This window comes from Drosophila elegans, unplaced genomic scaffold (genome assembly GCF_018152505.1).
Source record: "Drosophila elegans isolate 14027-0461.03 unplaced genomic scaffold, ASM1815250v1 contig_476, whole genome shotgun sequence".
Classification (NCBI taxonomy): Eukaryota; Metazoa; Arthropoda; class Insecta; order Diptera; family Drosophilidae; genus Drosophila; species Drosophila elegans.
The window spans coordinates 130,732-157,929 of NW_024545863.1; the positions used below are offsets into that span (position 1 = coordinate 130,732).

General features: G+C 37.6%; 1 protein-coding gene across 2 annotated transcripts; it reads right to left on the bottom strand.

Annotated features, from left to right (window-relative positions):
* Positions 1-11: 11 nt before the first annotated feature.
* LOC108148773 (tubulin beta chain) lies at positions 12-26,915 on the bottom strand. 2 transcript variants are annotated; one of them, XM_017275981.1, is made up of 8 exons: positions 26,855-26,915; positions 25,768-26,081; positions 9,642-9,876; positions 7,804-8,033; positions 3,250-3,417; positions 2,311-2,575; positions 638-960; positions 12-214 (listed from the first exon to the last, which is right to left on the bottom strand). In XM_017275981.1, the coding sequence occupies exons 2-8, from the start codon at positions 25,822-25,824 to the stop codon at positions 119-121; spliced, it is 1,374 nt and encodes a 457-aa protein (XP_017131470.1). In that variant the 5' UTR covers positions 25,825-26,081; positions 26,855-26,915; the 3' UTR covers positions 12-118. The 2 variants fall into 2 exon arrangements, with proteins under 2 accessions (XP_017131470.1, XP_017131468.1); XM_017275979.2 differs by lacking the exons at positions 3,250-3,417; positions 26,855-26,915 and adding an exon at positions 3,524-3,691 and having other exon boundaries at positions 25,768-26,063.
* Between the last annotated feature and the right edge of the window lie 283 nt (positions 26,916-27,198).

The following is a 27,198-nucleotide window of genomic DNA, read 5'->3' on the forward strand; positions in this document are numbered from 1 at the left end:
AGGAAGTCTTTTTTTCTACTATATTTACTACATATTTATTTGAAGCCTGTAAGGGCCAAATAATTTACAAAATAGTATACAGAAAACAGCTATAGTTGTTGTGTTAGTCTTCAGGTCCTTACTCGGCGTTGCCGTTCTGCAGGACCTCCGACTCATAGCCATCATGCTCGGCATGCTCGTCATCAAACTCCACGTCGTCGTCGGCTGTAGCCTCCTAAAAAAAATTAAAGAAATCGAATGAGTATAAGATAAAAATCCAACCGTTTGCCCTGTTCAAAAAATACTTAAATCATAGTTTTTAAGACTTGGCTTAAGAAGATTGACTTAAAGAAACTACAACTTAGTTTTCTAATCGTAAATAATTACAGAGGACTGTATTTAACCAGGAAAGTATAAATTGTTTTCATTGAAAACATAATTTTTAAAGGCACTTAAAAATCGAAATAATTGTGTAAAATCAGAGCTTAAAAATATTCCAAAGATATGCAATGATTTTCATCCATTGCTGTTTCAAGTTTGTTTAATTTTGTGTTTGACTATATAAATTTCTTAAAATCTAATATTTTCCACATAAATTTAAATATTTTAATGTTAAATCATGCAATTTACTATTCCACGTTGTTGTCATTGTAGTTACCTGATACTGCTGGTACTCGGATATCAGATCGTTCATGTTGCTCTCCGCCTCGGTGAACTCCATCTCGTCCATGCCCTCGCCGGTGTACCAGTGGAGGAAGGCCTTGCGCCGGAACATGGCGGTGAACTGCTCGGAGATGCGCTTGAAGATCTCCTGGATGGCCGTCGTGTTGCCAATGAATGTGGAGGACATCTTGAGGCCTCTGGGGGGGATGTCACAGACGGCCACCTTGACGTTGTTGGGTATCCACTCCACGAAGTAGCTGCTGTTCTTGCTCTGCACGTTGAGCATCTGGGTGTCCACCTCCTTCATGGACATTGGACCTGTGAATTATTGAGTGAAAACCTTTAAAAAAAAGTGCCCTTTTGCTGTGGCCCGCATTTACATCAAAAGACAAGTTTCCGTTTGATGCGCAAGCGGAATCCCCAAATCCCTGAATATGAAATACTAAACGGCTTCCACCAAGTTTTGGCTCCTGGAGCACCTCACCTGGCTTGGAAGCCCCACCAGATGGGACACAAACAGTCCCAGGAGGCAACTAAAAAAGTTGTTTAAATTCCTACTCCCTGGCATTTTTTTCCTCACATTTTTGTGATTAATTATTTTGCAAGTATTTCTGGCAGTCAGTCGGAGACGAAAACGAATCCTGAGATGACGGTGGGTGGAGGTGGGGCGAGGTCTTGCCCAAGTCACGTTCGGCATGATTAGTTAAGCCGAGGGGCCGTGTCAGGCGGCGGTCGTCGCAATTCCCCAATGGATCTTGAAAGTAAATTTCTAATTACGCGCTCGTTTTGCGAGTCATCAGTCAAAAGCAAGGGCAAAAGCGGCGCACACAAGGAATAGCAAATGAAATATTATGCGGCATACATTTGGGCGCCGCATCGCAGTTTATTAATTTAAAAATTAGCGCGAAAAAATGCCCAAGAACCTTTTTTTTCCAAGGGGGGCGGGGCCTAACAAATTTGCGCTACGTGCGCGTTGACGGATTGCAGCCTTTTTAGCCGCCAGCCAGCGGGCATTAATCATTTTTAGTGGCGCCCATAAGTAGGCCCAATGCTGCTCGGGTTTGGCTAATAAAATCGTCGCCAAAGCCAAGCCCCGGGAGTCCAAGGTGTTAGCCAGGGGCGGATCGGGGGATGTCAAAGTGTGGGTGCTTCTATGCATTATAGACTTAACGATCACTATAACTATATTGTTTCAAAAGCATTTTAGTCGGGGGAGCCACTGAAATTCAAAATAGATTTCCTATCAATAAGGATCGAAAGGCTTTGTACATTTCACAGAGTAATTTAATCTCTTTGAAAACCATTTTTTCTATATTTTCAAACGATTTAAAGATTTTTTTTTAACCTAATTTTGTTTATTTGATCCCATTGAGTTTTACCTAACCCTAACTCCCATTGATCCGCCCCTGGTGCAATGACTACGTGCCTGCGGGTCCGGAAAACGGCGGACAGGTGCGCTACCGGCTGCCCATGACAAAGTGACAAAGTTGGGCCGGATAAGCCGGTGCGGGGGCTCCTGAATAAATGAGCGGATAGATGAATGGATTCCCTGTGTTTTTTGGCTACGCGTGGAAGTGTTTAGGGCTTGTTGTTAAAAAACTATTTTTCTTTTTTGCCACCCCTGTGGGTTTTTTGGATTTTTGGGTATTCGGGTTCACGTTTTCTCACCCCGGAAGATGCAGGCCACCGTGAGGTAGCGTCCGTGCCTGGGATCGCAGGCGGTCATCATGTTCTTGGCATCGAACATCTGCTGGGTCAGCTCGGCCACCGTGAGGGCTCGATATTGCTGGGATCCCTTGGCGGTCAGAGGAGCAAATCCGGGCATGAAGAAGTGCAGACGCGGGAAGGGCACCATATTCACCGCCAGCTTGCGCACATCGGCGTTCAGTTGGCCGGGGAAGCGCAGACAGGTGGTCACTCCGGACATTGTGACCTGGTTGGGAGAGGGCGAATAATTTAATAATAAAGGTCAAAGTTCATTGAAAATACGTTAAATAAAAATTCGCCTTTTATTTAAAAGCACTTTTCCAGCTGAGAGAATTTGTTGAATACGTAAAATGATTGATAAATTGATAAATTTTAAACAAATAGTTTTGCAGCAAAAAAGGTTTTTTAAACTGGTTATTTAAACTTATACTATCTTAATATTTTTAATTTAAAACTTAAAGGAATATTTAATAATGTTACAAATAGATGATTCATAAAAATTTTAATAATGTATTTTAATGCATTTAAGAACAACCATAATAGGAAAGTTTTAATTTTTTAATAAAAGATCAAAAAATAATTGCTAATATAAATTTTCAATATTTTGCACATTTTAGGTATTTAAAAATCCAAGAAATATGTGTTATATTAACCGTTTTTTTTAATTTATATATCTTGAGATCCAAGAAAATTGAGGGCGAATTTGTATTTATTTTAAAAAAATATTTAAGTAGTTAAAATATGGTAGGAAACGATTTGTGAGTTGGGTGTTTATATTTTGGTGTTAACATCTGGTAATATCGCGCTTGTTTGTTTTCCTTCCTTTTTTTTTGGTGTTGACAACCGGACATCTTGGTCAACTTTTGTTTTTTAATTCCATTTAAATCCTTGATTACTTACGGACACCAGGTGGTTGAGATCCTCGTATGTGGGCGAGCAGAGTCGCAGGCTCTGATAGCAAATGTCATACAAGGCCTCGTTGTCGATGCAGAATGTCAAATCGGTGTTCACAATAAGTTGGTGAAGGGACAACGTGGCGTTATATGGCTCCACCACCACCTCGGACACCTTTTCCCGGAGTGTTCAATGGATTGGATGGGGATGGAGCAGGAAAAGGGGTCGGTGGGTGGACAAAAAGAGGACGCATTAGATAGATTGACCAAGGGGTACTCACGGAAACCAGGTGGTTAAGATCGCCATAGGTGGGCGACGATAGCTTCAGCGTGCGGAAGCAGATGTCGTAGAGAGCCTCGTTGTCAATGCAGAAGGTCTCGTCCGTGTTCTCCACCAGTTGGTGGATGGACAGCGTGGCATTGTACGGTTCCACCACGGTGTCGGACACCTGGACACCGCATTTGAGTTGGAGCAGCGAGTTGGAGCAGCGCAGCGACATGCAGGAATAGGAGCAGTAACAAATTGGTTAATTAGCAATGCTTTCAGCTATCAGCAGGCACACACACACAACATATGATGGCTAAATGATTTGGGAAAATGGATGGATGGTGTTGCTAAAGCTTTTCAGATGCAAGGCTGCTGCAAACCCAGTACATTTAAGAAGTTTTGTTGAAAGATTATTTTGCATTTAAAAATGGATATAGTCAGATTTTATATTTATATTTCAAGTTCTTTGCTTACTACCAAAATGTGTTAAAACAAATTTGTTTTTAATTTTTTTATGTTTTCCCCTTATTGCTTAAAGTTTTATTTATTAAAAAAATGGTAAATGCATGAATGGGATTGTCAAAGCTTCTTAGCCGTAAGGCTTCTTATCAAATAAATACATATATATAAATGTAAAGTTTATATATTTTTTTTTATGCTAAATTAGATATTAAAAAAGTGTATTTTCCATTCTATTATAAAGAACTTTATTTACCCGTTATAATTAAATTCCAGGCATAAATTAAAAATTCCCCAAATGACTATTAATATATTTTACCTAAAGACTTTTAAAGACTTCCTTTTTTGCAAGTCGCTTTGAAAACAAGAAGTTTAATCCAAACTGAAGCCTTTTTCTATGCTACCGTATTGTTAATGGCAATAATAAACGATTGGCCGCACTCCTCGTCTAATTTGCACTTCTTTTGGCCTAAATCGCATGGTCGGCATTTGAGTTGTTCATGGACATGAAAAATGCATTCTGCCAACAGGATGCAATTCGAATGCAGTGCTAACTGAATAGCAGACCCTATTAATACGAGCAGTTGTGTTGTGTTGTTGTGGCTGCAACCAGCAGTTGCTAATGCCATTGTGAGCCTGGAGCAGCACTCAGACCGAGAGTTGTTGCATAAATGCAGTTGCATGTTGCACAAACATCTGGGTGCCAGCTATACCCCCATTCACAATCGCATTCATACATGTCTGGTATGTGTGTTTCGAATGCTGCAAATTGAAAATTATGTATAATCTTTGGCTTGTCCTCTATATTTGCGGAGCCAAAATGCATTGCTCGTCGGTTGTTAAAGGCAGGGGTCTCATGAGGTGGGTTTTGATGGGGGGGAAGGGAGTTTTCCATTGAGCATGCGACAAACTTCACTCCAGACTCGGTTTGCAGTATACCAAGTGTGTGCACATAAATTGTGGCAATTATTTAATGGCCACAGCCCTTGAGCGATAACGTGCTCTCCCACGCCCACACTTTAAGTTCCTTGCACTTGGAAAAGTTTTTAAAAATATTAGCCCTACAAAAAAAATATTCGGTATGTTTTTAAAAACACTTGAAAAGTATACAATATACAATATTTTTAATAAGGATTTTCGATTGCTTCATGCGGAAAACGACCCCTATATTTTTTATTGCATACTTTAATACACCTTTATAAGTTATTTAAAAATCTGATTTTTGTATATTAAATTACTCTTGAATAGTTTTGACTTTTAAATTCATAACTTTCTTTAGAGACTTTTAAAACCTATAGTAGTTTTAATTTAAATAAAAGTACTCCGGGGATTTTAAATATTTGACAAATGTGTCTAAAAGTATGCTGCGAAAAATATAACATTGTTATTAAGAACGAATTTACCGAGCTTCCGGATTCAAAATTTATTGCAGCATACTTTTAGATAACTTTATAAGTGATTTTTAAAACCAAGTTATTTCTGATCCTCCTATGGTTTTATTACCACATGCACCTCTTATTTGCTTGACTCTTTTTTTACTTCAAAGACATTCATAAATATGTGATGCCTGGTTTGTTCTGTAGTTTTTTTGTATGGTAATATTCAAGTACATTTTTTTTTCACTGTACACCCTCACGCTTAAAATACACAAACACACCTTTGTCTGCTTAGGTGGTACATGCAGTTAATACTAATGAGTTATGCCCGGGCATATGCATTTTGCATTTTGTATTTGGCATTTGTTGCCAGCCTCACTATTTGTACACCGCCAGGGAAACAATATTTGTCTGCCTAGATGTCTAGTGTTTGTGTGATTCTGAATCTGGACGATTTACGAGCATGTATTTGATATCAATGCTTTGTCCAACAGACAGGTGCAAATCTCCGATGCTCAATGGATGTGAGATCCGAAGCGACATTCGTTAATTAATGAACGTAATTAAAAACTTTAATCAAAAGGCTAAAATATTGTATAATTTAAACAGGGCAGGCAGTGTTTTTTTGCGCCATCTCCCCTGATTATTCTGATTATTTCGTGTGACTGACCGCTGAATTTGCATAAATGCCGCTTATCAAAGCGACAAAGGCTTTACATTGCACCGATGGGCTGAGGGGCTAAAAGTCTGATCGGTATGAAAAACTATTAAATTATAGTATATACGCACTCATATTAAAACCGCTATAACGTGACAGGCATGTGTCAGGCCAGGCCGCAATAAAATGACCGCCGATGCCAAAACATTGCGGTAAGCCAAGCAAACCCAGCTCGGCTCATAAATAACAGTCGAAAAACAGGGGGATATATTCTGGCATTTAAAGTTAAACCCACCCATTCAGGGGTCAGGGGTCAGGGGTCGGGAGGATCGGGTTGTGGTTCAATAGTTGACCATTGGCGTTCAGCCGTGACGGTAATAAATTTAACGCACAAGAGAAACAGAGCCTGTGGGCCCCACTAAAAATTCCATAAAATTTATAGTGTACTCCGATATGCCAATAAGAACATTGTCAAATGTTAATTTCACGCCTCACAGACCTTTTCTTCTCTTGTCCAGAGTCTTAAAATTTACAATTGCGAATATCTAAACTTAAACTTATTCAACTTATCACAATGGAAATTTAATCCCTTAACAATAAATTGAAAAACAAGCAACTACCTAAAACTTATAATCAGATTATCTAGGTGGTACTCTTTCTAAAGCAGCTTTAGTAGTTTTTCACAAGACCATAAACTTGTTAAGTTTTTGATAATTAAATGTACAAGGCCAGTTGCTCAAAGTTTGCATATCGAAGAAAGAACAACAAATCGGAATATTTATCTGTTAGGATTTACATAAACATATAAATCTTTTAAAAGGATTTTGTATAAATATTTCCATTTATTTTGATTGTAATATAATCAAAAACACATCAAATTGAACACTTAATATTTGGTTAGTTAACTTGTCTTCTTTCAAATCAAAATATTATGTTATAGAATTTCAATAAAATGTAAAAAATTTAGTGGGAACCCTTCTGCCAATGGCACATTATTCTGCACTGAATAAATTAAATTAAACGTCAAAATGTAATTAAATGCGAATAATGCAAATGAAGGCAGACCACGTGCCGCTTGCACGCTTACAACATATATATTAATATTTCTACGTCTACAATTCTGAATGCACGTGTAATAATATGCAACTGGGTTAATCAAGCGGCAATTGAGGCGTGTCAAAAAAGGCAGCGAAGTGTTATATATAGTATATATATAATAAAAAAAAGTTGGTTGAGCAGAGAAGAGGATGTCAATCTTGCGATTGCAAGCCACTAAATTGCATTAAAATTGCATTGCCAATTAGGCTTTCGGCCGCTGGTCGTTGCTAATTTCGCCTGCAAATTAATTAGAATTATTCGGACAAAGCTGGCCCACCAGGTTGCGCACAAAGCCGCCAATTGAATTTGGCGTATGAATTGCATAAATAAAACAACATTTGTGGCATACATTGGGCGCAGAAATGAACGGAAGCGGCTCTCTGTGGCTTTCGCCTGCTAATTTGGCCAAAACGCGTGCAGGTGTAAAGCGCTTTTGGGTCGGCTTAATACCGCCACCGTGGGTGGTCGGTCCATGGGTGGATCCATTGCGTCCCAAATATATAGAGCCATATATAAAGAAGCCCACCTCGTTGTCAACCGTTCAACGTTCAACGAAGGACACCATGATTTCCTCGCCATTGTGCGCGGCAATAAGCTGATTTTGCTAAGCGGATTGCATTCGTCATGACCACAATGATGATGATCTGTAGCAGGTAGAAGCGATGGCAGGTGCAGCCAATAGACAAGCAGACAAGCACTTACCTTCGGCGAGGGCACCACGGAGAACGAAAGCATGATGCGATCGGGGTACTCCTCGCGGATCTTCGAGATGAGCAGGGTGCCCAGTCCGGAGCCAGTGCCTCCACCCAGGGAGTGGGCCAGCTGGAAGCCCTGCAGGCAGTCGCAACCCTCGGACTCCTTGCGCAGCACCTCCAGCACGGAGTCGATCAGTTCGGCGCCCTCTGTGTAGTGGCCCTTGGCCCAGTTGTTGCCTGCCAAAGGGTACAAATAGATTAAGACTTTGCAGTTCTTACTTATTTACAAGTTATTTCATTTTTGGTTATTATAAGGTTTTAAATTTTGAAAACAATACAGATTATTTATTCTTACCATTAAGGATAAAACATACTTCTTGTTATTTATATAAAAGTTTGAAGTTATTAGATTAATCAACATTAACAATATTAAGATATTTTAAAAAGAAAAGGAATGAAATTAATGATTTTCAAAATCATTTAATTTTTGTAAAACGCTGTTGGAAACTGTAAAAATTCAAAATTTTAAAGAAAATAATAATACTTAATTTATAACTTGTTTGTGCTTAATTTAGAGCATTTAACAGCTGAGTTCTTCGATTGTGGGTCATTACAGCAGTAGCAAAAGCAGCAGCAGCGGCTGACATGTACAAAATTAATTTTCGTCATCATCCGCAGGGCATTTTATAATTGCAATCATCATCACCATCAGCATGAATGGCAACTGAGGGTGATGTGGGGAGGGGGAGGAAGGTCCTGCCAGCGGCAGGAACAACACCATTGAAACATCCCACCGAAGGCTTTTAGCTGATAAGCTCGCCAGCGATAACAATAACCTCCATCGAGAGCCCATCTTGTCAATTGGTTGGCACTTATCAAAGCACGACTGTTGCTGCTGCTCCTGTTGCTCCTGTTTTCGTTGTTGCAACCAGGCCACCACGCAGCTGCAATAACTGCCTTTGTCTGTCAAAGGACATATGCAGACCATTGATGATGGGGCTCACAGCTTTGGTCGAAACAAAAGCATCCCCGAAAAGCAGCAGGAATACAAAAGCCACGTTCTGGCACACGAACACGACATTCATCCATTAACGAGTGCAACGGAAATGCATTAGGAAAATGCCAAAAAGACTGGTTACTAAACAGATTAAGGCGAACACAGAAATGTCATTGGTTTCTGCAGAGAAACATGCGGATTTAAATATCTTTAAATATCTAGCTTGATAATCTTAAAGAACTTAAGATTTGATATGACTACTTATTAGAAAACTATTAAGTATATCTGGTTTTAAAACAATAACTTATCTACTTAATAACTATATATATTTCAAATACAAGCCTTTTAACGGCTGATTTTAATACAAAATAAAGTGCGAACTTATAAATAGTTGTAACTTATTTTAGGGTATAATTTTTTGACAAACTTTCGTTTTCTTTATAAACTAACTCAAATTGAAATATTTTATATTTTGTTTTTGTAATAATTAATTGTAATTTTGCATTATTATTTTGGAAGCCACTGTGACGAAGGCAACTCCAATAGTTCGGTACTTGTAGTGTTAGCCTATTAATATACAAATTAACTATGGCTGACGATGGCCGGGAATTTATTATTTTATATTAGGTTTTAAAGAAAAAAATATGACTATTTTAGAGGTTAACCTTTAGCTTTAGTTTAACACTTAATAATAATAAAAATACAGTAAAAAGAAATCGCTCAAAAACAAATAACGATCAAAAATAGCTAGCTGATATCTTCGAAGTGTCATATCGACATAATACAGATAAGGGATTTGCCGATATGTCAGTCCAACGATAATCTGCAACTGTGGGATGACAACTCACCGGCGCCCGACTGTCCGTAGACAAAGTTGTCCGGCCGGAAGAGCTGGCCCATCGGCGACTGGCGGACGGAGTCCATGGTGCCCGGCTCGAGGTCGATGAGGACCGCTCGCGGCACGTACTTGCCGCTGCTGGCCTCGTTGTAGTAGACATCGATCCGCTCGTGCTGCAGATCGGACTCGCCGTGGTAATATCCATTGGGATCGATGCCATGCTCATCGGAAATAATTTCCCAGAACTGAAAAATAAGGAAAAGCGAAGCGAATTGCAACTTTAATGCCATTTCAATAATGATTTAAGTGCATAATGGAGGCCTGGCTGATGTATGCAAATGTGCGATGGTCGCAATGAGCGCATTTGCATATGTGTCCAACCCACCGAGCGTTTCACATGACGTATGCGTGATATTTCACGACAGCCCCCGTTTGTATGCAATGAAATTTCGCGAAGCTCCGTTGCGAATCTCCTTTTTCTTTTTCAGAAATATTATTTTACAATCAATGGTGTGCGGCTGAGGGAGGGGAGAGGGTGTGACGGTGTGTGTGAGTAGGCGTGTGTGCATGCGTGTGTTTGGGTTGCATTGCTTTGGCAATCAATGCATATAAATATGAGTGTCCTTTTTACATGGTTCATGCTTTTATTGCCGCCGTATCTGTCGTCGATTTATGCGCGTGCATATGCTGCATGACCCTGCCACGCCACCCTGCCTCACCCTCTCACTCACCCTCCCCATTACACACACAGACGCACGCACAGCAAGCACTATACATGCCGTGAGCACTTTCTGTTGCATACTTCCATGGGCCCGCAATTTTTTCCTGTCGTGTTATTTATTTTTTGTATTTTTTGTTGTTGTGTAACGAGCGGGAATAATTGAATCCTTTTAGGTGTTTTCATACACATATACCTGCGCATATATATAAATTTTGAATCGCACACGTATACGTATACCATCTCGATAGCGTTCCTCGATTTTATTTACACAAGAATTTCTCCAGCTCGTGTGCATCGTGTTTGTTTTGTTTTTGGTTTGGCTCTTTATTTTTTATTGCACAATACGCTTGGCAAAACATTTCACGTTTGCTGCGCATATGAATTTCAAATTTTTAAAAATGTTTCAATCGACCCCCCTTCCCCCTTTCCTGCCTTCCTGCTTTCCTGCTCGACAGGTAAGTGGTGTGGTGCCTGGCAAATTGCGGGGGATATTGCTGGGGGAAAATGCTAATTGTGAGAAAATCGCAATGTGCGCGCTCGGCCTGCCACGTCTCCCATTGATCGAAATGATTTTTAATGGACTTTAAAGCAAACGATGGCAGTGGCAGTGGCAGCCCAAGGGCCATGAATTCACTTTTATATATGCGAGTATTTTTAACGAATTTTTATTCTGCTTGGCTGGTATTACCGAAGGTCGGCGGCAGATTGATTACTGAATATGAATTTTAATTAGTTACGCATGCCGGTGAAGATGCGACTCTGCCAACGTTGTAAACTTAAGTGGACTGTCGAGAATCTGGCGGCACAGTGTAAAAAATACACATCACCAAAAATTTGTCCATCAATTTTGGCAAATTTTATATCACAACTTAACTTATCCGTGACATTTCGATATGTCATATCCAAAACAGATATATTGATATTCAGCCAGAAGGAACGAAAGTGGCTTTTGCTTAAATAAAAATTATTTTTCTTTTATTTTAAATCATATATTTTGAATGTAAGTTAGTTTAGACTTTGTCGTTGTTAGGTAAACGAATATAAAGTAGACTAAGAAATGTTTTAATTTTTCATGTTCTTTAGATTTGTTTTAACAACAAAATCACAAAATCACAAAATCTATAAAATGATACCACTTGGTTGCTTTTTATAAAGTTTTTTTTTAGTATGCAATAATCATGTTTATTTTGTTATTTATTATATTTATTAGAAAGAAACAAATATTTCCATGCAAAAGAAAATATATTGCTCAGAAATAATTAATAATTTGTGAGCAATATTAGTTTAATTGATTTGAAATGGTTTTTCATGATATAAAAAGGTATAAAAGAATCGATATGACATAGTGAAGGGAAACATTTTTGTCTGTAAATGGTAAGAGAACGTCCTGAATAATGCATGGCACCCGGTGTTTATGTCAAGCCCGCTTGTCAGACATTCCATTGAGCACTTTGAGGCACACTCTTTCGAGGATTCCCGCGCACACACACCGCACACACAGCACACACAACACACGCCTGCAGTTGGGCCATAAATAGTTAAGTGGCTTGCGTAAAGCGTTGAAGTCTTTTCGAACAGCGAACAAAGGGAAAGCGGTGGTGGTTGGGGGCGAAAGTGTTTTGAGGGCTAGGTGAAAGTTGTAAAAGTTCGAAAAATTTGATAACGGTTGATTGCACACACACAAAGAGCACCGGCACACACATACCCACTCGTCCTTTTTGTGCCAGCCCCTTAGCGTATGCTATACTTTTTTATATTTTTTTATTCCTGGCATTCAGCTTTTCCATGCTAATCGCAGAGAGCCGCATAAATGTTTGCCCTGGCACTAGTGCGATTGTTTGGCAAAAAGTTTTACTCCTTCATTGGCTTTTAGACACACAACAATGATAACAAGTTGCATGGCCAAAACACAGAGACAAGAAAAATCGCTGGCCAAGAAAACTTTGCCGGCTGGCATTGAAAAGTTTGGCCCTCGCATGCTGGCTTTTGCATACATAACAAACTGGAAACTGAAAATATGACACTCAATTGTACGCATCGGTGGGCACTTTTGGCTTGACAATAACTTTGATTTGCATGCGCAACTCTTTGGATAAACCAAACAACCCCTCCTTTTCACTTGTTGCCTGTGGGAAAATGGAAATGCTTTCTAGAAATACGAAGCCAATTGCAGATAAGCGCTTTTCTTTTCGACTGTTCTCGCTCCGTTTGCCAGCCATTGGCATTGAGTGAGAAGTGAGCAGTGAGCAGCATAATTTATTTACAAAAACTTTTGCCAGTCGATCTGCCCATCACCGGCGTTGGCTTCTGACAAGAGAGAGCACCCGGTGTTTGGCAGTTTTTGAAGTGGATAAAGTAGCCAGCTTCCCATTTGCCAACTCATGAAATGGGGAAGACAAAAAAAAAATAAAAACAATTACGCTGCCTTCATTTGCTTAAAACTTTTTCACTGACTGCGGTCAAATTGCTTAATTACAAAATTGCGTCCATGTGGCACAGAGAGGAGACCTGGCGAAAGGCACTTGGCCTTATAAAAAAGAAGCAATGATCAAATTAAAAGTAAACAAAGAGCTGCGTGCGTTGACCAAGGCGGCGCCATTTTCCGGCGCCCACTTTTTGTTGGTCCCCAAAAAAACCCTTGGTCTTAGTTGAAAGAAATCCAAAATTAAAATTCCCAGAGCGTTTGCACAAAAAACGGAAACAAAAGTCAAGTGGCAAAGTCGCGATCCAAAGGAAGATGTAAAAAAAAGCGCATAAATTAATTCTGACCAGCTTTTACACGGCCAAGAAAAAGTTTTTAACGTTTGTAAAACACTTTTCTTATAATATTAAGACATTTGTAAAGTAAAGTTGAGCTTTCGAATTTTTCGCTTAGTTACCTAAAACTGACTTTTTTTTTTAAATACCTTTTCAATAATGTTTTGACGAGTTAAACAAAAAAATCAGCTTTTGATTGCAAATTACACTTATTTGTTTTTCACTGCATTTAAGCTCTGTGCCCTCGCCTTCAGCCAACGGCTATAAGATGACATTTTAGCTTGCTTTAGACAAGGATGTGCGTGGCGCAAAGCGAAGGAAGTGCATGTCGCACCGGAAGTGAACGGGGCGGTGGGCGTGGCACGGGGGTGACGGGTTGCTCTGCAGCTGCGTTTGCATACTAAATTTGATGCCGTATCTCGCGGCTCACATAAATAATAAACAATTGCTGTAATAAATATTAAATGATGGCCAAGTTTGTCTCAAGGCGCTGAGCTTGACATGCAAAATGATTGCGCGCCGGATTTCGGTTCGCTATTTATTCATACGAGTAATTTTACTATTTTATTTAGTTTAAGTCCTGCCTTTTTGCAATTTTGTAATGGTACGCATTTTTTAAACGTAAAATTTAATTAAGTTGTCGGCAACCAAAAAATATTAAATGTAAAGTTGTTAAAATGCAATTAAAATAAATAATTAAATATCTATATATATATCAATGTGCCCACATGCAAATGCCAGAAGATAAGCAAAAAACTGCATTTCTAATTAACATTCGTGCGTGAAAATCATTAAAAATGCAACCGCATACGCATTAACCCGTATGCCGTACTCCTCGGGCGATTCCTTAACCCACCGACGACCCGCTGAGAGCGGAACAATTTGGAAACGCAATTTAATTTTCAGCCACTGGCATTAAACTAATTATAAAATAATAAACAGGATTTCAGCGCATTTCGATCATTTGCCAATTTAGAAATGTGCGACAAATCCGTGCGATTTGCGGCCGAACACTTAAAATGCAATGCGTACGGCCAAGTTAATTTATTTTAATTTCCCCAAAAAATCTATTTGAATATTCGGAGGGCATTGAGGGTGTGGGGATTGCATTTGGCATCCATTAGAATAATGAGCTTTGGCCGGAGGACATGGACGTGAGTGTGAATGTGGAAAATAACCCTTGCAATAAAACCGAAAATGGCAAAACACTCTGGAAACTTAATGGCTGCCCATCGATGGATGACACTTTGCAGCCTGCGGCCATAAACCATTCGATTCGCAGCGACAAAAAGAACAAAAAGTATAAATCTACCATATATTCGAGGTTACATGCCATATCCTCAGATGGTAACTGGATACTGGATACTGAACACTGAGTACGGCCAATTGGCAGCTGAGCTCCATCCGTCTCCGACTGCTCAAAAATGCAATTTATGTGTGCACAAGGCAAATAACGAATTGTACCCCAAACTACGCTTAATGCTCCGCCGAATGGAGACGGAAATACAAGGATATTTTGTAATAACACTAAAAGGATCTTATCGACAGTTGACAGCTATGTTACACTCGCATGTTGTCTTTATTGGTCGACGTCGTTTAGGGCCATAAAAAGGCACTGGCACTAAGAAAAATTCGCACGTATGCCATGGGCTCCCAAAAAAGTCACCTTTGATATTTTTTATATTTTATGGTGCTTATTTTCTTGGTTAAGTATTTATAAGAAATTGTAAAAATCGTGTTTAGACCAAAAAGTTTATTTTATTTAAATCATTTTAGCATTTACACCTTTTTAAATCTTAATATACAATTAAATCCATTTCAGCAAGTAAAAATATAGTTAAAGCACTTAAAAACTAAATAAGTTAATTGTGAACTTCATTTCCAACACACAACATTTTAATTTACATATAAATAATATTTTTAGAGCAACAAAAATAAATTAAATATCAATCAATTTTTATAAATTAATATTTTGCAATATAATTAATATAAATATTTAAAAAATTAGTTGAAGAACTAAAAAAACAAAATTAATAAAGTGTAAGTTTTATTTCAAACATACAAATTATAATAAAATATAATAAACAACAATTTAAATACAAATAAATGTATAAAAACAAATAGTTTTTCCTATTTTAAGTGACGCCAAAATTCTATGGAAGATCGGGTTTTCCGAGTGTGTATATAGCTTGTTTTTTGGGCCAGAGTCCTGCCGAACGGAGCAGCATAATTAGACTCACGTAGCCATTGCGAATGAAGCAATTGGCGATGCAGCTGCAATTTATTGCCGGGCATGGCCATATACTCATATAAAGCAGCCTCAATTTGGAAAGCACGTGTGAGTTTCGAGGCGAGTTGGGTTGGCCAGAAAAATGCAATTTTTCCCTCTGTAAATTACCCTTTGTACACACGCATGGTGGCTGAATTTGCAATTGCATTTATCGTCAAGTGCATCAATTTAAATGTGGCCACTAATTGTCATTATCAGTGCGTTGCGTTCCATTCGCAGCGCAGTATTTTCCCATTCGGTGTTTTTTTTATTCGTTTGCTGTTCTCCTCCGTTGTTTATGTTGTGTTTTTATTTTAATATTTTTTTAATTGCCATTGGCATTAATGTGCAAAGATGCCATGGAGGCTGTTCACTATACTATACTAATTTAATCAATGGGGCAGCAGGATCAAGGCATGGACAAAGACTCTTGTATGGCAAGGATATGCAAATATTGGTTCATTAGTATTGGTCATTCGGCTTTCGGCTTATTGTGTGGTCCCGCCTGTGTGCACAAACACATAGACACGCAAGGACAACGATGACGCAGTCTAAGAGCAACATCAAATAGCTTATAATTAAAATTTCCATAACTCATACGCACCTTTGGCGGTGGGGAGCACTAGAGGAAATTGAATAAATGCACTGTCTTCATTGAGCTCGATTAAATGAGTTTGCAGTATGATGTTTAAGTACAATTATAATAAATATGATAAATGAGAAGCCGAACTATTTAATAATTAATAAATGACAAAATGAGTTGCTAAAACTTAGATTATATTATGAACGCGTCAGAAATAGTTACTTATTTATTTACAAGAATTAGATTAAATGAAGGCTTGAAAATGATTAATTGTCAAGTGACTTAAATTCTTTAAAGAAAGGGCTTTAAAATGATTTTTAATTATTTTACAAGTTTTTGAATTAAATTACAAAACAATTATGTGAAAATAAGTACCCAACTATAATCCAAAACACATTTAGAATTTTATTATTTATTATTATAATTTGGTTAACCAAATAAATTCCACGAATGTATAAGGTGATAAGGTTTACTAAGTGAGCTGGTAAAACGTTCTATCCGGAAGTAAATATCTTAAAAGTATATTTCAAAAGTAATTATTTAAAAAAAAAATTGACAAAGTTAAAGTTTTACCTCCTTGCTTTTGATATGATATATAGGAAACCAACTGCTTTTGTGGGACAATCTTCTAACCATCTGTTCCAATGACAGTCGTCATTTTTCCTTTTTACAGATATCAATGTTCGATGTACAGATTCACTGATATATATATATGAATTAAATGTGTCTGTGGCTGTGTACGTATGGCTTCATTTAAACACACGCATAGAGACCCATTCGGCTAACAAACAATTTCAATTGAGATTTCAATAATTGTCGATTTAGATATGTAAATATTTATTGTATATTTCGTTGGCCCAACTGCTATTGACTTAACTAATGTGCACGGTGTGTGTTTCTGTGTTTCGGTGTGATGCTTTGTGCGTCTGCGTGAGTGACGTGGTGTGTGGCCACCAGGGTCTCGATTGTTTGCTGCTCCGTGGTCAAAACGAAGCAAACATGGGCCAAATCAGATTTGATTTGTGTCCAGGTGACACTCTCTAGCGTGGGCAAGATTGTGTCTATTGTGGTAGCAAAGATAATGGTCATCTACTCAATGTGTTCCGGGTTTCCATTTCTTATGTACTAAATAATATTTAATTCCAAACTAAACCCTTTTTTGTATTTGTTTATTTAAATTAATTAGATCAATATAAATGCTACGTTACTATTTACTCTCGCTTTTGTAAAATGTCAACAAAAACAGGAGGAATATTATAGTCATGTATTATAAACAGGAAGTTTAATTTCAAAAATTTATTTTTTTAATAAAACCTCAACGAGACATTTAAATAAATGTTAAATAAAACATTTCCGTATCTGTTCAATGACAAATAAAAATGATCTCTTAAAATGGCTAAAAATTTCAATATATTAGGTATACATTCCCGAAATAAAAACTATCAAATCGTCATCTTCAATTTTCACCCGATTTTTTTAGATTTTGGGTCCAAATATGAACAAGCTTCAGAATCATCTTAAATGGCGACGTTCTGCGATTGCGAGGCGATGTCAAGTTTTTGGCCCTGTAGGCCGAAGGGTTGCAATAATATTTGCTAATGGCCACAGCTTGGGGAGCCGTCTCCGACGTATGTTTTACGGTCCTGCCATGCATATAAACGACTGCCACTTGCACTTCATCATTCCGTATGCAGACTTATACACAAACACCACATTTAGGCTGCTTGCCTGGGGCAAAGAGGGTAATAATAATAATATTTATATGGTAAGCGATATGAAGTTCATGGCTTGAAGAACACTTTGGCAAAAGCTAAATAAATAAACAGTGTCAGGCAACGGCGTTTTTGTGATGCTAGGAGTGAGCACATGTGGTGTTAAACGGCAAGTGGCTGCCCCGACCACCTGAATTGGTGGCGCAGCATCAGAGCCACCAAAGAAATTAAGAACAAGTTAGACGGAAAGGTGTACAAAATAAGCAGAGAAAAGCCCCCAAATTCTCCAAACAAAAACGACACGTTAATCCTCTCTTTGTTGAGTACACGGAAAAGTTCAATTTATCTGTGGTTATGTACCTGTCACAAATATGCGAATGCCAGCAAAATATGCGTACTGGCATTTTTTCGCCAGCCAACATAACATTGTTTTTTACGATCTCCTCTATTTGAGGTCTGGCTTTATTAAGTGCTGGACCAAATGAATCGCTGTGTGTTATTAATGACCATAATAGCATTACTGTTTTCCTTTTTCCTCAAGTGTTGCTGGCGCTTCGGTAGCAAAATAATTCATGTTTTTTATAATGATTTCGAAATGCAGTGGAATCAATAAAGCGGCAGATAAAGAACTGAGCAAACTTTCGCTCTATTAATAAATTGCGATCTCAGGACGACTGCATTTGCTGATAAAACTTGGCCATTTGGCGGGAATATCCTATAACAATTTTTATGATTCAACAATGAAATTAATTTTTATTACGGCCAAGCGTGAATTTCCCTTTGACCATTTGATCAGGCAGTGCAGTGCTGGGAACTTTTTACACAATTCCAGTGCGCAGTGTTTTATTTTTCATTTTAATTGCCATTTGGACGCGAAATGGCTGGTAATATATGTATGAGCATAAAAAATCCAATTAATACTGTTTGTCAAATAAGCCCGAAATGAAATACAATACTATATAAGGCAAATAACGCAAATAGGGTAAATTGAAAAACTTGTGTGTAAAATGCGGAAATATTTTGGGGCAAAGCAAGCAAGCTAAAGTCCTGCATTCTCTAAAACTAATTCAGTCCAGAGAATCGCACTTAATTGAATTGCCAGAAAATTGCTAAAATCGCATAATATTGGCATATTGGTGCCGGCAATCGAAATCAAAATAATGGCACCACTCGGAGCTCTCAAAATATTTTGATTAATTTCGTTGCGCTAACTTGACAGACCACAAATTTAAATTATGCTTTGATATGTGTGCGCATATCTGCAAAATTTGGCAAATGTGTTGATCTAGCCATCATTATGGCCGAAAACCAAAAACCGATTGTTGATTCTCATTCGCCATAGTTTTTCCCCACCCACATTTAGGCCAAGTTATTCGTTTATTTGCGGTTTGGTCCGCCTGAAATACCGAATTTCTTTTCGCAAAATTGTTCTAACCCCCTACCACCTGACATAAATTATAAAACCGATGTTAATCTTTCAAGGACATGCAGCCGGACATATGTTTGTCCAAACAAATACAAACAAACGGCAGTCGGGCGTGGATTTAGCAGGAACACATGAATGATAAATATTTTGACCACACTGGTTTTTAATGAGGTTTCGCGCATTCGTTTTCGTTATTTTCGGGTTATTTAATACACTTATTTGGGTATAATCGGTTTTGAAAATAGTTAGTTGCTAAATCCTTTTTGTTTCCCCCAAAAATAGTTAGAGATTTAAGTGCGAATTGGCTATATATAAAAAAATAAAATAATAACTAATATAGTATATTTTCATTGAATGAGAAGATGTTTCTTTAAGTTCAATAAGAGTTGTATCAACTTTTTTGTTTCTTAATTGTTTTTTTTATTTAAAAATTACACCGGACTTTTAAAAAATACATTTGTACTATCCATAAACCTAAAAGAGCATTTCAAAATTTAAGTTATCCTTGACTCTTTGTTTATTTAGGCAAATCATTTCGTGTATTGGGTGCACAATTAGTCAACGCAATTTGCGCAAATAAAATAAAACGAGCCGAAATGAATCGAAAAACAGAACAGAAACACGTGCACGGCAAAGGCAAAAGCATCGACAAACCAATCTTGATTGTTGTTATTTTTGCCAGTAGTATTTTTGGCTTAATTATACCTCATTTTGCCATAAATTTGCAAGCATTTTGCGGTTAATATCTGCCGGCGGAATGCTTTATCTGGCGGCTTTCTCTGAGCCCCGGGGCGTATGTAAAATTTCTGTGCCTGCTTATCGGCAAGACAGCAATTTGTAGCTTCGCATAGCCGGCAAATCCAATTGCATAAATAATTCCAATGGGTGAGAGAACTACGGGCGTTTAAAACGCATTGCCAGCTGCTTTATTGTGTTATTAATTTTTTTCGTAAATACCAGATTACAACGGGGCAACATATTTCATGGGGCTGGCGCTATCTGCCGCCGTGCAGAGCTCGTTGGCAGTGTAATGCGCAATAATTACAATTTGCGGCTTGCAATTTCAATAATATAAAATTACCAAAGTAATTGAAAAACTGAAAAAAAAAAACGAAAATGTGCTCTGACAAAAAGAGAGAAGGAGAAAACAATTGCTCGAATAACAATGGTAATGAAACATATGCCCCATCTCCAACTCTTCGGCAATCCAACTCCACTTACCATATGCAATTTGCACTTTTGCCAGAGAACTGCCAGCCTGAATGGCGTTAAGAGCAGCATGAGATATTAATGAGCAAAAGAGCGGAATGCTTTTTAAAAGTGTTAAATAAATAACAAATGACCATTTGCGAGGCTGCCCACATGGCCAGTTTCGTTGTGTTTCATTGTTGGCCTGGTCAACCTGTCGGCTCAGTGGGAGCAATCGGCTTACAGGTGCCCACAAAAGGCAGGAAGAGCACTTGCACTTCCATTTTGGTTTGGTTTGGTGCCCTTTAACCAGAGCAGTATCCTTTTGGGCAGAGAGAAATGCGAGTATATAAAAAATTGTTTAGCAATATCATAGAGAAGTTAAAACACAAAAATCTTTAATTTGGAAATCATTTTTAAAGATGTCTAAAAGTACGCAACAATATATTTTGAGTGCGAGCCTATCAAAAAATTGTTCAACATTATCGTATAGAAGACACCACACAAAATTACAAGACTTTTGAAATGATTGTTTAACAAATTAACAAATTATCATATATGCAACACAGATTTAAAATCATTTTTAAAGGTGTATAAAAGTATGCAACAATATGTTGTGAACCTGAAAGTCCGAGATATTCTTTACGATGTATGAAGTTGTTAAATTCATCACATATTTTAAGACACCTTTTTAAGTGATTTTGAACTCCTAGCAATTTCTGTGGCAATTTTATCATAACAATTATAAAAAATGATTAAGTATAAAGTTTTACTGAAAGTTATCTTAAAGTACTATTAATCAACCACATATTGAAAACATGCTATTAAATAATTATTATTTGAGAAATGTTATTTTTGGGATAAGCCGTTAGTTAATTTCTTTTACCGGTAAAAGCACATAAATATTTCTATAATAAAAGAGTCAAGATCAGGTGACAACATGAAAATAATAATTTTATGCGTTTTTTCTGTGTCGCATTTTCTCCGCACGTTTTCCTAATGTCTATGCGCAGTTTTTGTGATTTCCCCTTTTGTTCATCAATTTGCATGCACATGTTCAAAGCAATGTGTAACGGAGCAATAATATATACATAAATAAGTAATTTTTATATTCCATCAAGCCAGCAGCTTCGAATATGGCTGGGAAAGTGACTCTGTGTGTATGTGGTATGTGGAAAATATTTATAAAAATTCCCTTTTGTTTATTTATAATCAGTTTGTGCAGCGGAGCGGCGGTTGTGCCCCCTTACACCTGCCACGCCCCCATTTTCCACTGCCGTTTTCTATTGCATACAGCTAGGCGCAAGGACGCTGGGAGCTAGCAGCTGCAAAAAAGGGCGTTTTCGAGTGCGGTGTGCGGGTGTGTGGGTGTGTGTATGCGGCTCATTTGGTATGCATAAACGCATTTTTATGTAAATTGAAAAATATTTTGCCAGCGAAAAAAATGGGATATTTTTCCCATTTTACTCGCCTTTTTCTCCCCTATGTTTTTTCCCCATTTTTAGCTCATGCCTTATTGCATGCTAAGGTAATTGTTAACCATGCCCTCTTTCGTGGAGATTGCGGGGAAATAGCTACCAAATCAAATATCAGCATGTGTGCATTCTCCAATTGCCAATCAACAGAGCTCCTTCAACAGAGAAATGAAATAGGCGCATTTAATCTGATTACATTAGACTTCGATGTGGGCACGCGATCTCATCTTTGGCCAATTTGCATTTGCAGAAAAATAAGCATGAGCAGGTGCAGAAATAAAATTAAATGGTGTGTGATGCAGCTGGTAAACAATACTGACTGTTGGATGCCACTTTACACTGGAAAAAATGTTTCCTTATAAATGAAGTGCCGATTGGGTAAACATAAGATATAAAAGGAATTACACTAGTTTAAAGGTAAGCTGCACAGAATGCATGTTAATGTGATTCAAACATTTTTTAAAGATATCTTTTTAAGATAAAATGCAAATGCAGTTAATTTTATATAAAAAAAATTTTAATTTTACATGGAATTGTGTGTTGCTTGAATACATTTTTAATTAATAACAAAATAAATTTTCAAAGTTCTAGAAAAGACTATATTTCCTTCTCAACAAAAAGTTAACTTCAATTAATTTTGACTAACTAAAGCAGCAATCGAAATTGTCTATTCAAGTGTCTATCACCACATGATCCTTGGCAACACGCTGAACTAAAGCGATGATGCCAACTTAGTTATCAATGGCTTGTTTTTCCAGCTCAACCCATCGGCAACCAACCGTCTCTATGCAGAGCCACATGAAAATTGCATTTGCATATGAGCAAGGGCATTACCTATGACGTGCCAAGGCGGGCCATAATGTAATCCAACCGATTCCCCAGTTACCCGGCTCGATATCGGGTAACCATAAAGAAATTACGGCTGCCAGCTAGCGAACGCCATCGATAATTCAATTTTGTGCATTATTTTGGCGCTGCTCGATGATGCCCTGCCATTATGGGCTAAACAAATGTATCCTGGGGCAAAATAAGCGGCTATGCGACTGCATATTCGTGCTCAAAGGAGCAGCCGTTGCAGCCCGGCTTATTCCACTCTTTAATTTTATTGTCTGTGTTGCCTCGCTTTCTCCTGTCTCCTTTCTCATGTCTCCGTTCGCCGTGCTCGTCGTCTATAAATTTCATCCGCACTTTCCCCGCCACGCTGACTCAACGCTTTTCCTTCGTCTTTATGCCATGCCGTAAATAGATTTTCCTTGTTATTGTTCACAAAATGATTTAGGGAAAATTAGGTTTATGTAAATAATGAAGAACAAAACAGAAAAAAAAACCGAATTCTCGCTGCAGGCCAAAATATCCTTGGATAGATGCCTTTGCCGTTGCTTTTGCCTGGCATGTACATATGTGATCAATTTCGGGTGTTGGCAAAGAAAAGCCGGAAGACGCTTTTCCAGGCATTTTGCGAAATTGTACCGAAGCCATGAAAATGGATTAAATAGCAAGTATCCTTTAAAATCGAATTAAACATAATTCAATGAAAATATTATGTTTGCAAAACATGTCCTTAAATAAACCTACATATGCTGCCAGGATTTTCATTTGTTAAGCTCTGTTTTTATAATTACAATCCTTTCTGTTTTGCGGCAGCCCATTCATGTGTGAATAAGCTCTGCTTTTAATGTGTAATCAATCTGTTGTTTTTTTTTATTTGCTTATTGGCCTTTATCAGCGGAGCAATTAGTTTTGAAAATTTATTTAAAAATCGCATTCACCATTTACGCCATTGTGCATGCAATTTTGCCACGTAGGCAGTTTTGCATATTTATTATTTGTTTATACTGCACTGCAACAATAATTCATCCTGACAGCCAATTAATCAGAAAGGACATTCAATTAAGGCACAAAATCAGGCTGTGTAAAAAGCGCATGAATAGGGTACAAGCAACAAAATATGCTCGCTTTTATTATATTTAAATTAAATGCACCAACAAACAAGTTTTATGCAATCTATATAGATTCGATATGCGGCAAATTGCATAAATAATCGTATTTATTTTTTAGATCCACAAAGGCCGCAACAATGGCGCCTAAATATGGTTGTAATAATAATGTTTCTGATTCTGTCTCGGGGGCGTAATGGGGTGCATAAAATCGGATGGGATTGTCAAAGGTTTTATCCCGGAAAAGTGCGTTCTAATTAACTGAAAAGGCGCTGGCCGCAAAAAAACACGCAAAAAGTGCTTTAAAATATGTGGCGATGTGTTTATACAAAACTCAAGTGGAAAAGCGTGTAAAAGAGAGAGAGAGAGAGAGAAAAGAGAAAAGCGCGCTGGGAAATGCCGGGAAAAAGACACAAAAACATTAAAAAAATTATACAAAAAGAACTGTGTCAAACGTCAACGACTTTTTGTAGCTTAATTTTCATGACGCTACAAATTGTGCGAGTTAATGTTAATGCGCTGAATTAGCTTAGAATGGGCGTTCACTCGGAGTTACATCGATTTTTTCATTTCAGCCTTTCTAATTGCCCGCTAGCATGCTCCCCCCATTCTAATAAAAATACCAAGCCGCACTATGTAATTGCTATTTTCGGTACGCCCCATATCAGTTTTCATTTTTCGAGTATTTATGTTTAAAGTTCTGTAAACAAGCTCACTGATTAGAGGCCGCCGATAGCGGGAAACACACATAAGCCCCGCACTTTGTCATAGTCACTCGTGAGTCAAATGTATCGCCCCAAGATACAGATACTGTTTACCAGCCCCTCTTCTGTGGTAATTACAAATTCCAACAAAAACCTTCTGAGGGACAGGTTCTTTACGACTGTAAGATCAGTCAACTGTATGAGGGCAAACATAATAAAAAACCCATGAAAAGTACTACATAGTATCCGAAACCAGTTGTGAAACAATGAATGCCCTAAAGACGGAAGCTTCAATGAAACCTTCGAGCTAGTTTCGATATACTTTTTCTGCAGTCTACGAAGCTATCAAAGACTACTAAATCTTCCCGCCAAATATACTTGTCTGGCATATCGCATTTCTAAAAGCTTAGCACTTTGGTACACAGTGAAAAATGTAACAGTTATTCTTTGTTTTCAATTCTTAAAAGTTTGAAAAATAATTATTAGAAATTGTATTTTATAGGAAATTTATGTTACGAAACGCAGGTAAAATACCTGATTTATTTGCTTAATTTTTATTATACTGTTAAGTAATCTATTTCTATTTCGGTTTCTAGGTAAATTTGGCTTAGTTGAATGATAAAAAGGCTCATGATTGTTGTATTTTATTTAAATTTGATATGAATTTCTAATTTAAGTTACAAATCTGATACATCTGATATAATAGCTTGATTTTTTATTATGTTATTTAACGAAGGTTCCTGAATTTCAAAAATACTTTATGATAATCCTTTATAAACCTTCTTGTTTTGATTTCTGTGTAAATTTGCTTAGCCGGCTGATGATCACAAGCTCTTTAGTAAGCGCCGAGCTAATTATTTACACCTGACTGCGGTGGTTTTTGCTTAGTTTGCGAGCGAACTTCTGGCTTTAATTGACTGCGATATGCTTGGAGTCCAAGGTAATTGAAATTTGATACTCCGAGCGGGCTGATATTCGTATCTTGGCGAGGAGCGATAGATAAGATAACAGCCAAGCTCGTCAAGTTTCTTTTATGTTATTTGCAGTTTTATAGTTTCCCGAACTAACGGAATAATCTTTTCCAACCAACCCTCCCCCCCCACCCTTCGCCACCCACCGTTTTAATTTCTTTCCCACTAAAAAAAAACAAAACGAGGAAAACAACATAAAAAGAGAGAGAGAGGAGAGAGTCTAGATTCGAGAGTCGAAGAAAAAGAGCGCGCCAAGAACGATTTATAGTCGGTGCTCTCTATTTCCACTCTGTTTTATAATTAAACATGTGAGGTTAGAATAGCGAAAAGTAGCGAGAAAATAGAGCAAAGGTGTGCAAATAGAGGCCCCAATGGAATATCAATTATACGCACCTTCGATCCGATCTGATTGCCGCACTGGCCCGCCTGCAGATGCACAATTTCCCTCATGTTTTGTTGCGAAATTTGACCTCCCCTTTTCACTTGAATTTAACTTGAAAGCAATTGAACACACTGACGCACCACGCACTATCAGCAATTATCTGTGGCTATATCAATCTGAATCACAATCGGCACACGCACTCGACTAAAATCCGGGGATGAGTTGGAGTTCGCTTCAAGAACTGAATGTAAACTGATTGCCCGTCGAGCGACCCGCTGGGGGAATTACTGCTCCGTGGCCAAAGGGGGCGGCATTAGTTCCCCCACTTAGGGAAAAAATACAGATCTTTTTTACTCAATAAAAGAAAATAATAAGGAATTGTACCATTACACGAAGTGTTTTAGATTCCTAAAGTTTTCAAAGTTGCATCATTAACAATTAAGCAATTTGTGCTTTGGTATTGGATTTGCATTTACATTTGATGAGCGCCAATTTAAATCTAGCTTCTACAATTTTATAGTATTTTATTAAATATTTATCTATAAAATAAAAATTTTTAAAAGATAAGTAGAATTCATTGGAAAAGTAATAAAAAGGCATTTTTGAGCCGGCAAATCTATAAATTAATAAACAAAAAGGTCGCCAACATAGAAAGTTAAATATTATATATTATAAATTAATATTTTACGGAACTTCTAAAAAAAATTATAAAACATTTGAAGTTGTCATATACATTTTTTTAGAACTTCTTTGGTAATGCCAATATTCCTTCGTTTTTGTGCTGTGCTGTATGTGAAGTCTTAAGGTATTTTCTTAAACAGGTTTTTTTAATAAACAGGTTATGTTGTTTACTTCAAAAAAAGGGATTATGCAACTTTTCAAGTAAACTATTAAATAAAATTGAATTTGTTTAGTTTAAAAATATTAAGGTGATAAATTTAAAGTAGTAAGATGTAAACTTCATAAATATATTATATTTTTAGTAATTGTTTTATTATTAATATTTTAGAATTTGAAGTACTGAAAAAGATAAATATTTTTTGTTCCTAACAAGATTTATTTTAGGATCTTGATTAATCAAAAGAGAAAAGATTTTACCCAGATTTGTTTAAGTGCAAAGAGCGCGATTTGCGAGCGGCAAAGAGCAGAGGTTGCAAAAGTTGTGTCCGCTGCCGGCGACCGCTGAGCAAAGTGAAACTGTGTGACACAGCGAGGTATTTTCACCAGCAGCGTGTTTTGTGTTGCCTTCCGCTTTTCCCCCCTTTTTTCTCACCGGCGGAGGCGCCAACACTGCACTTTTTCTCTCATCGTACGCTTCGCTAAGCGTTTGAGAAAACCCGAGAATACAAAACATAGAGAAAAAGAGAGAGACGGTATCGAAGAATGAGGTGGCAGCACGTGAGTCGAAGGTGCAAAGAGTGGCCTCACTTTCTACATTCTAC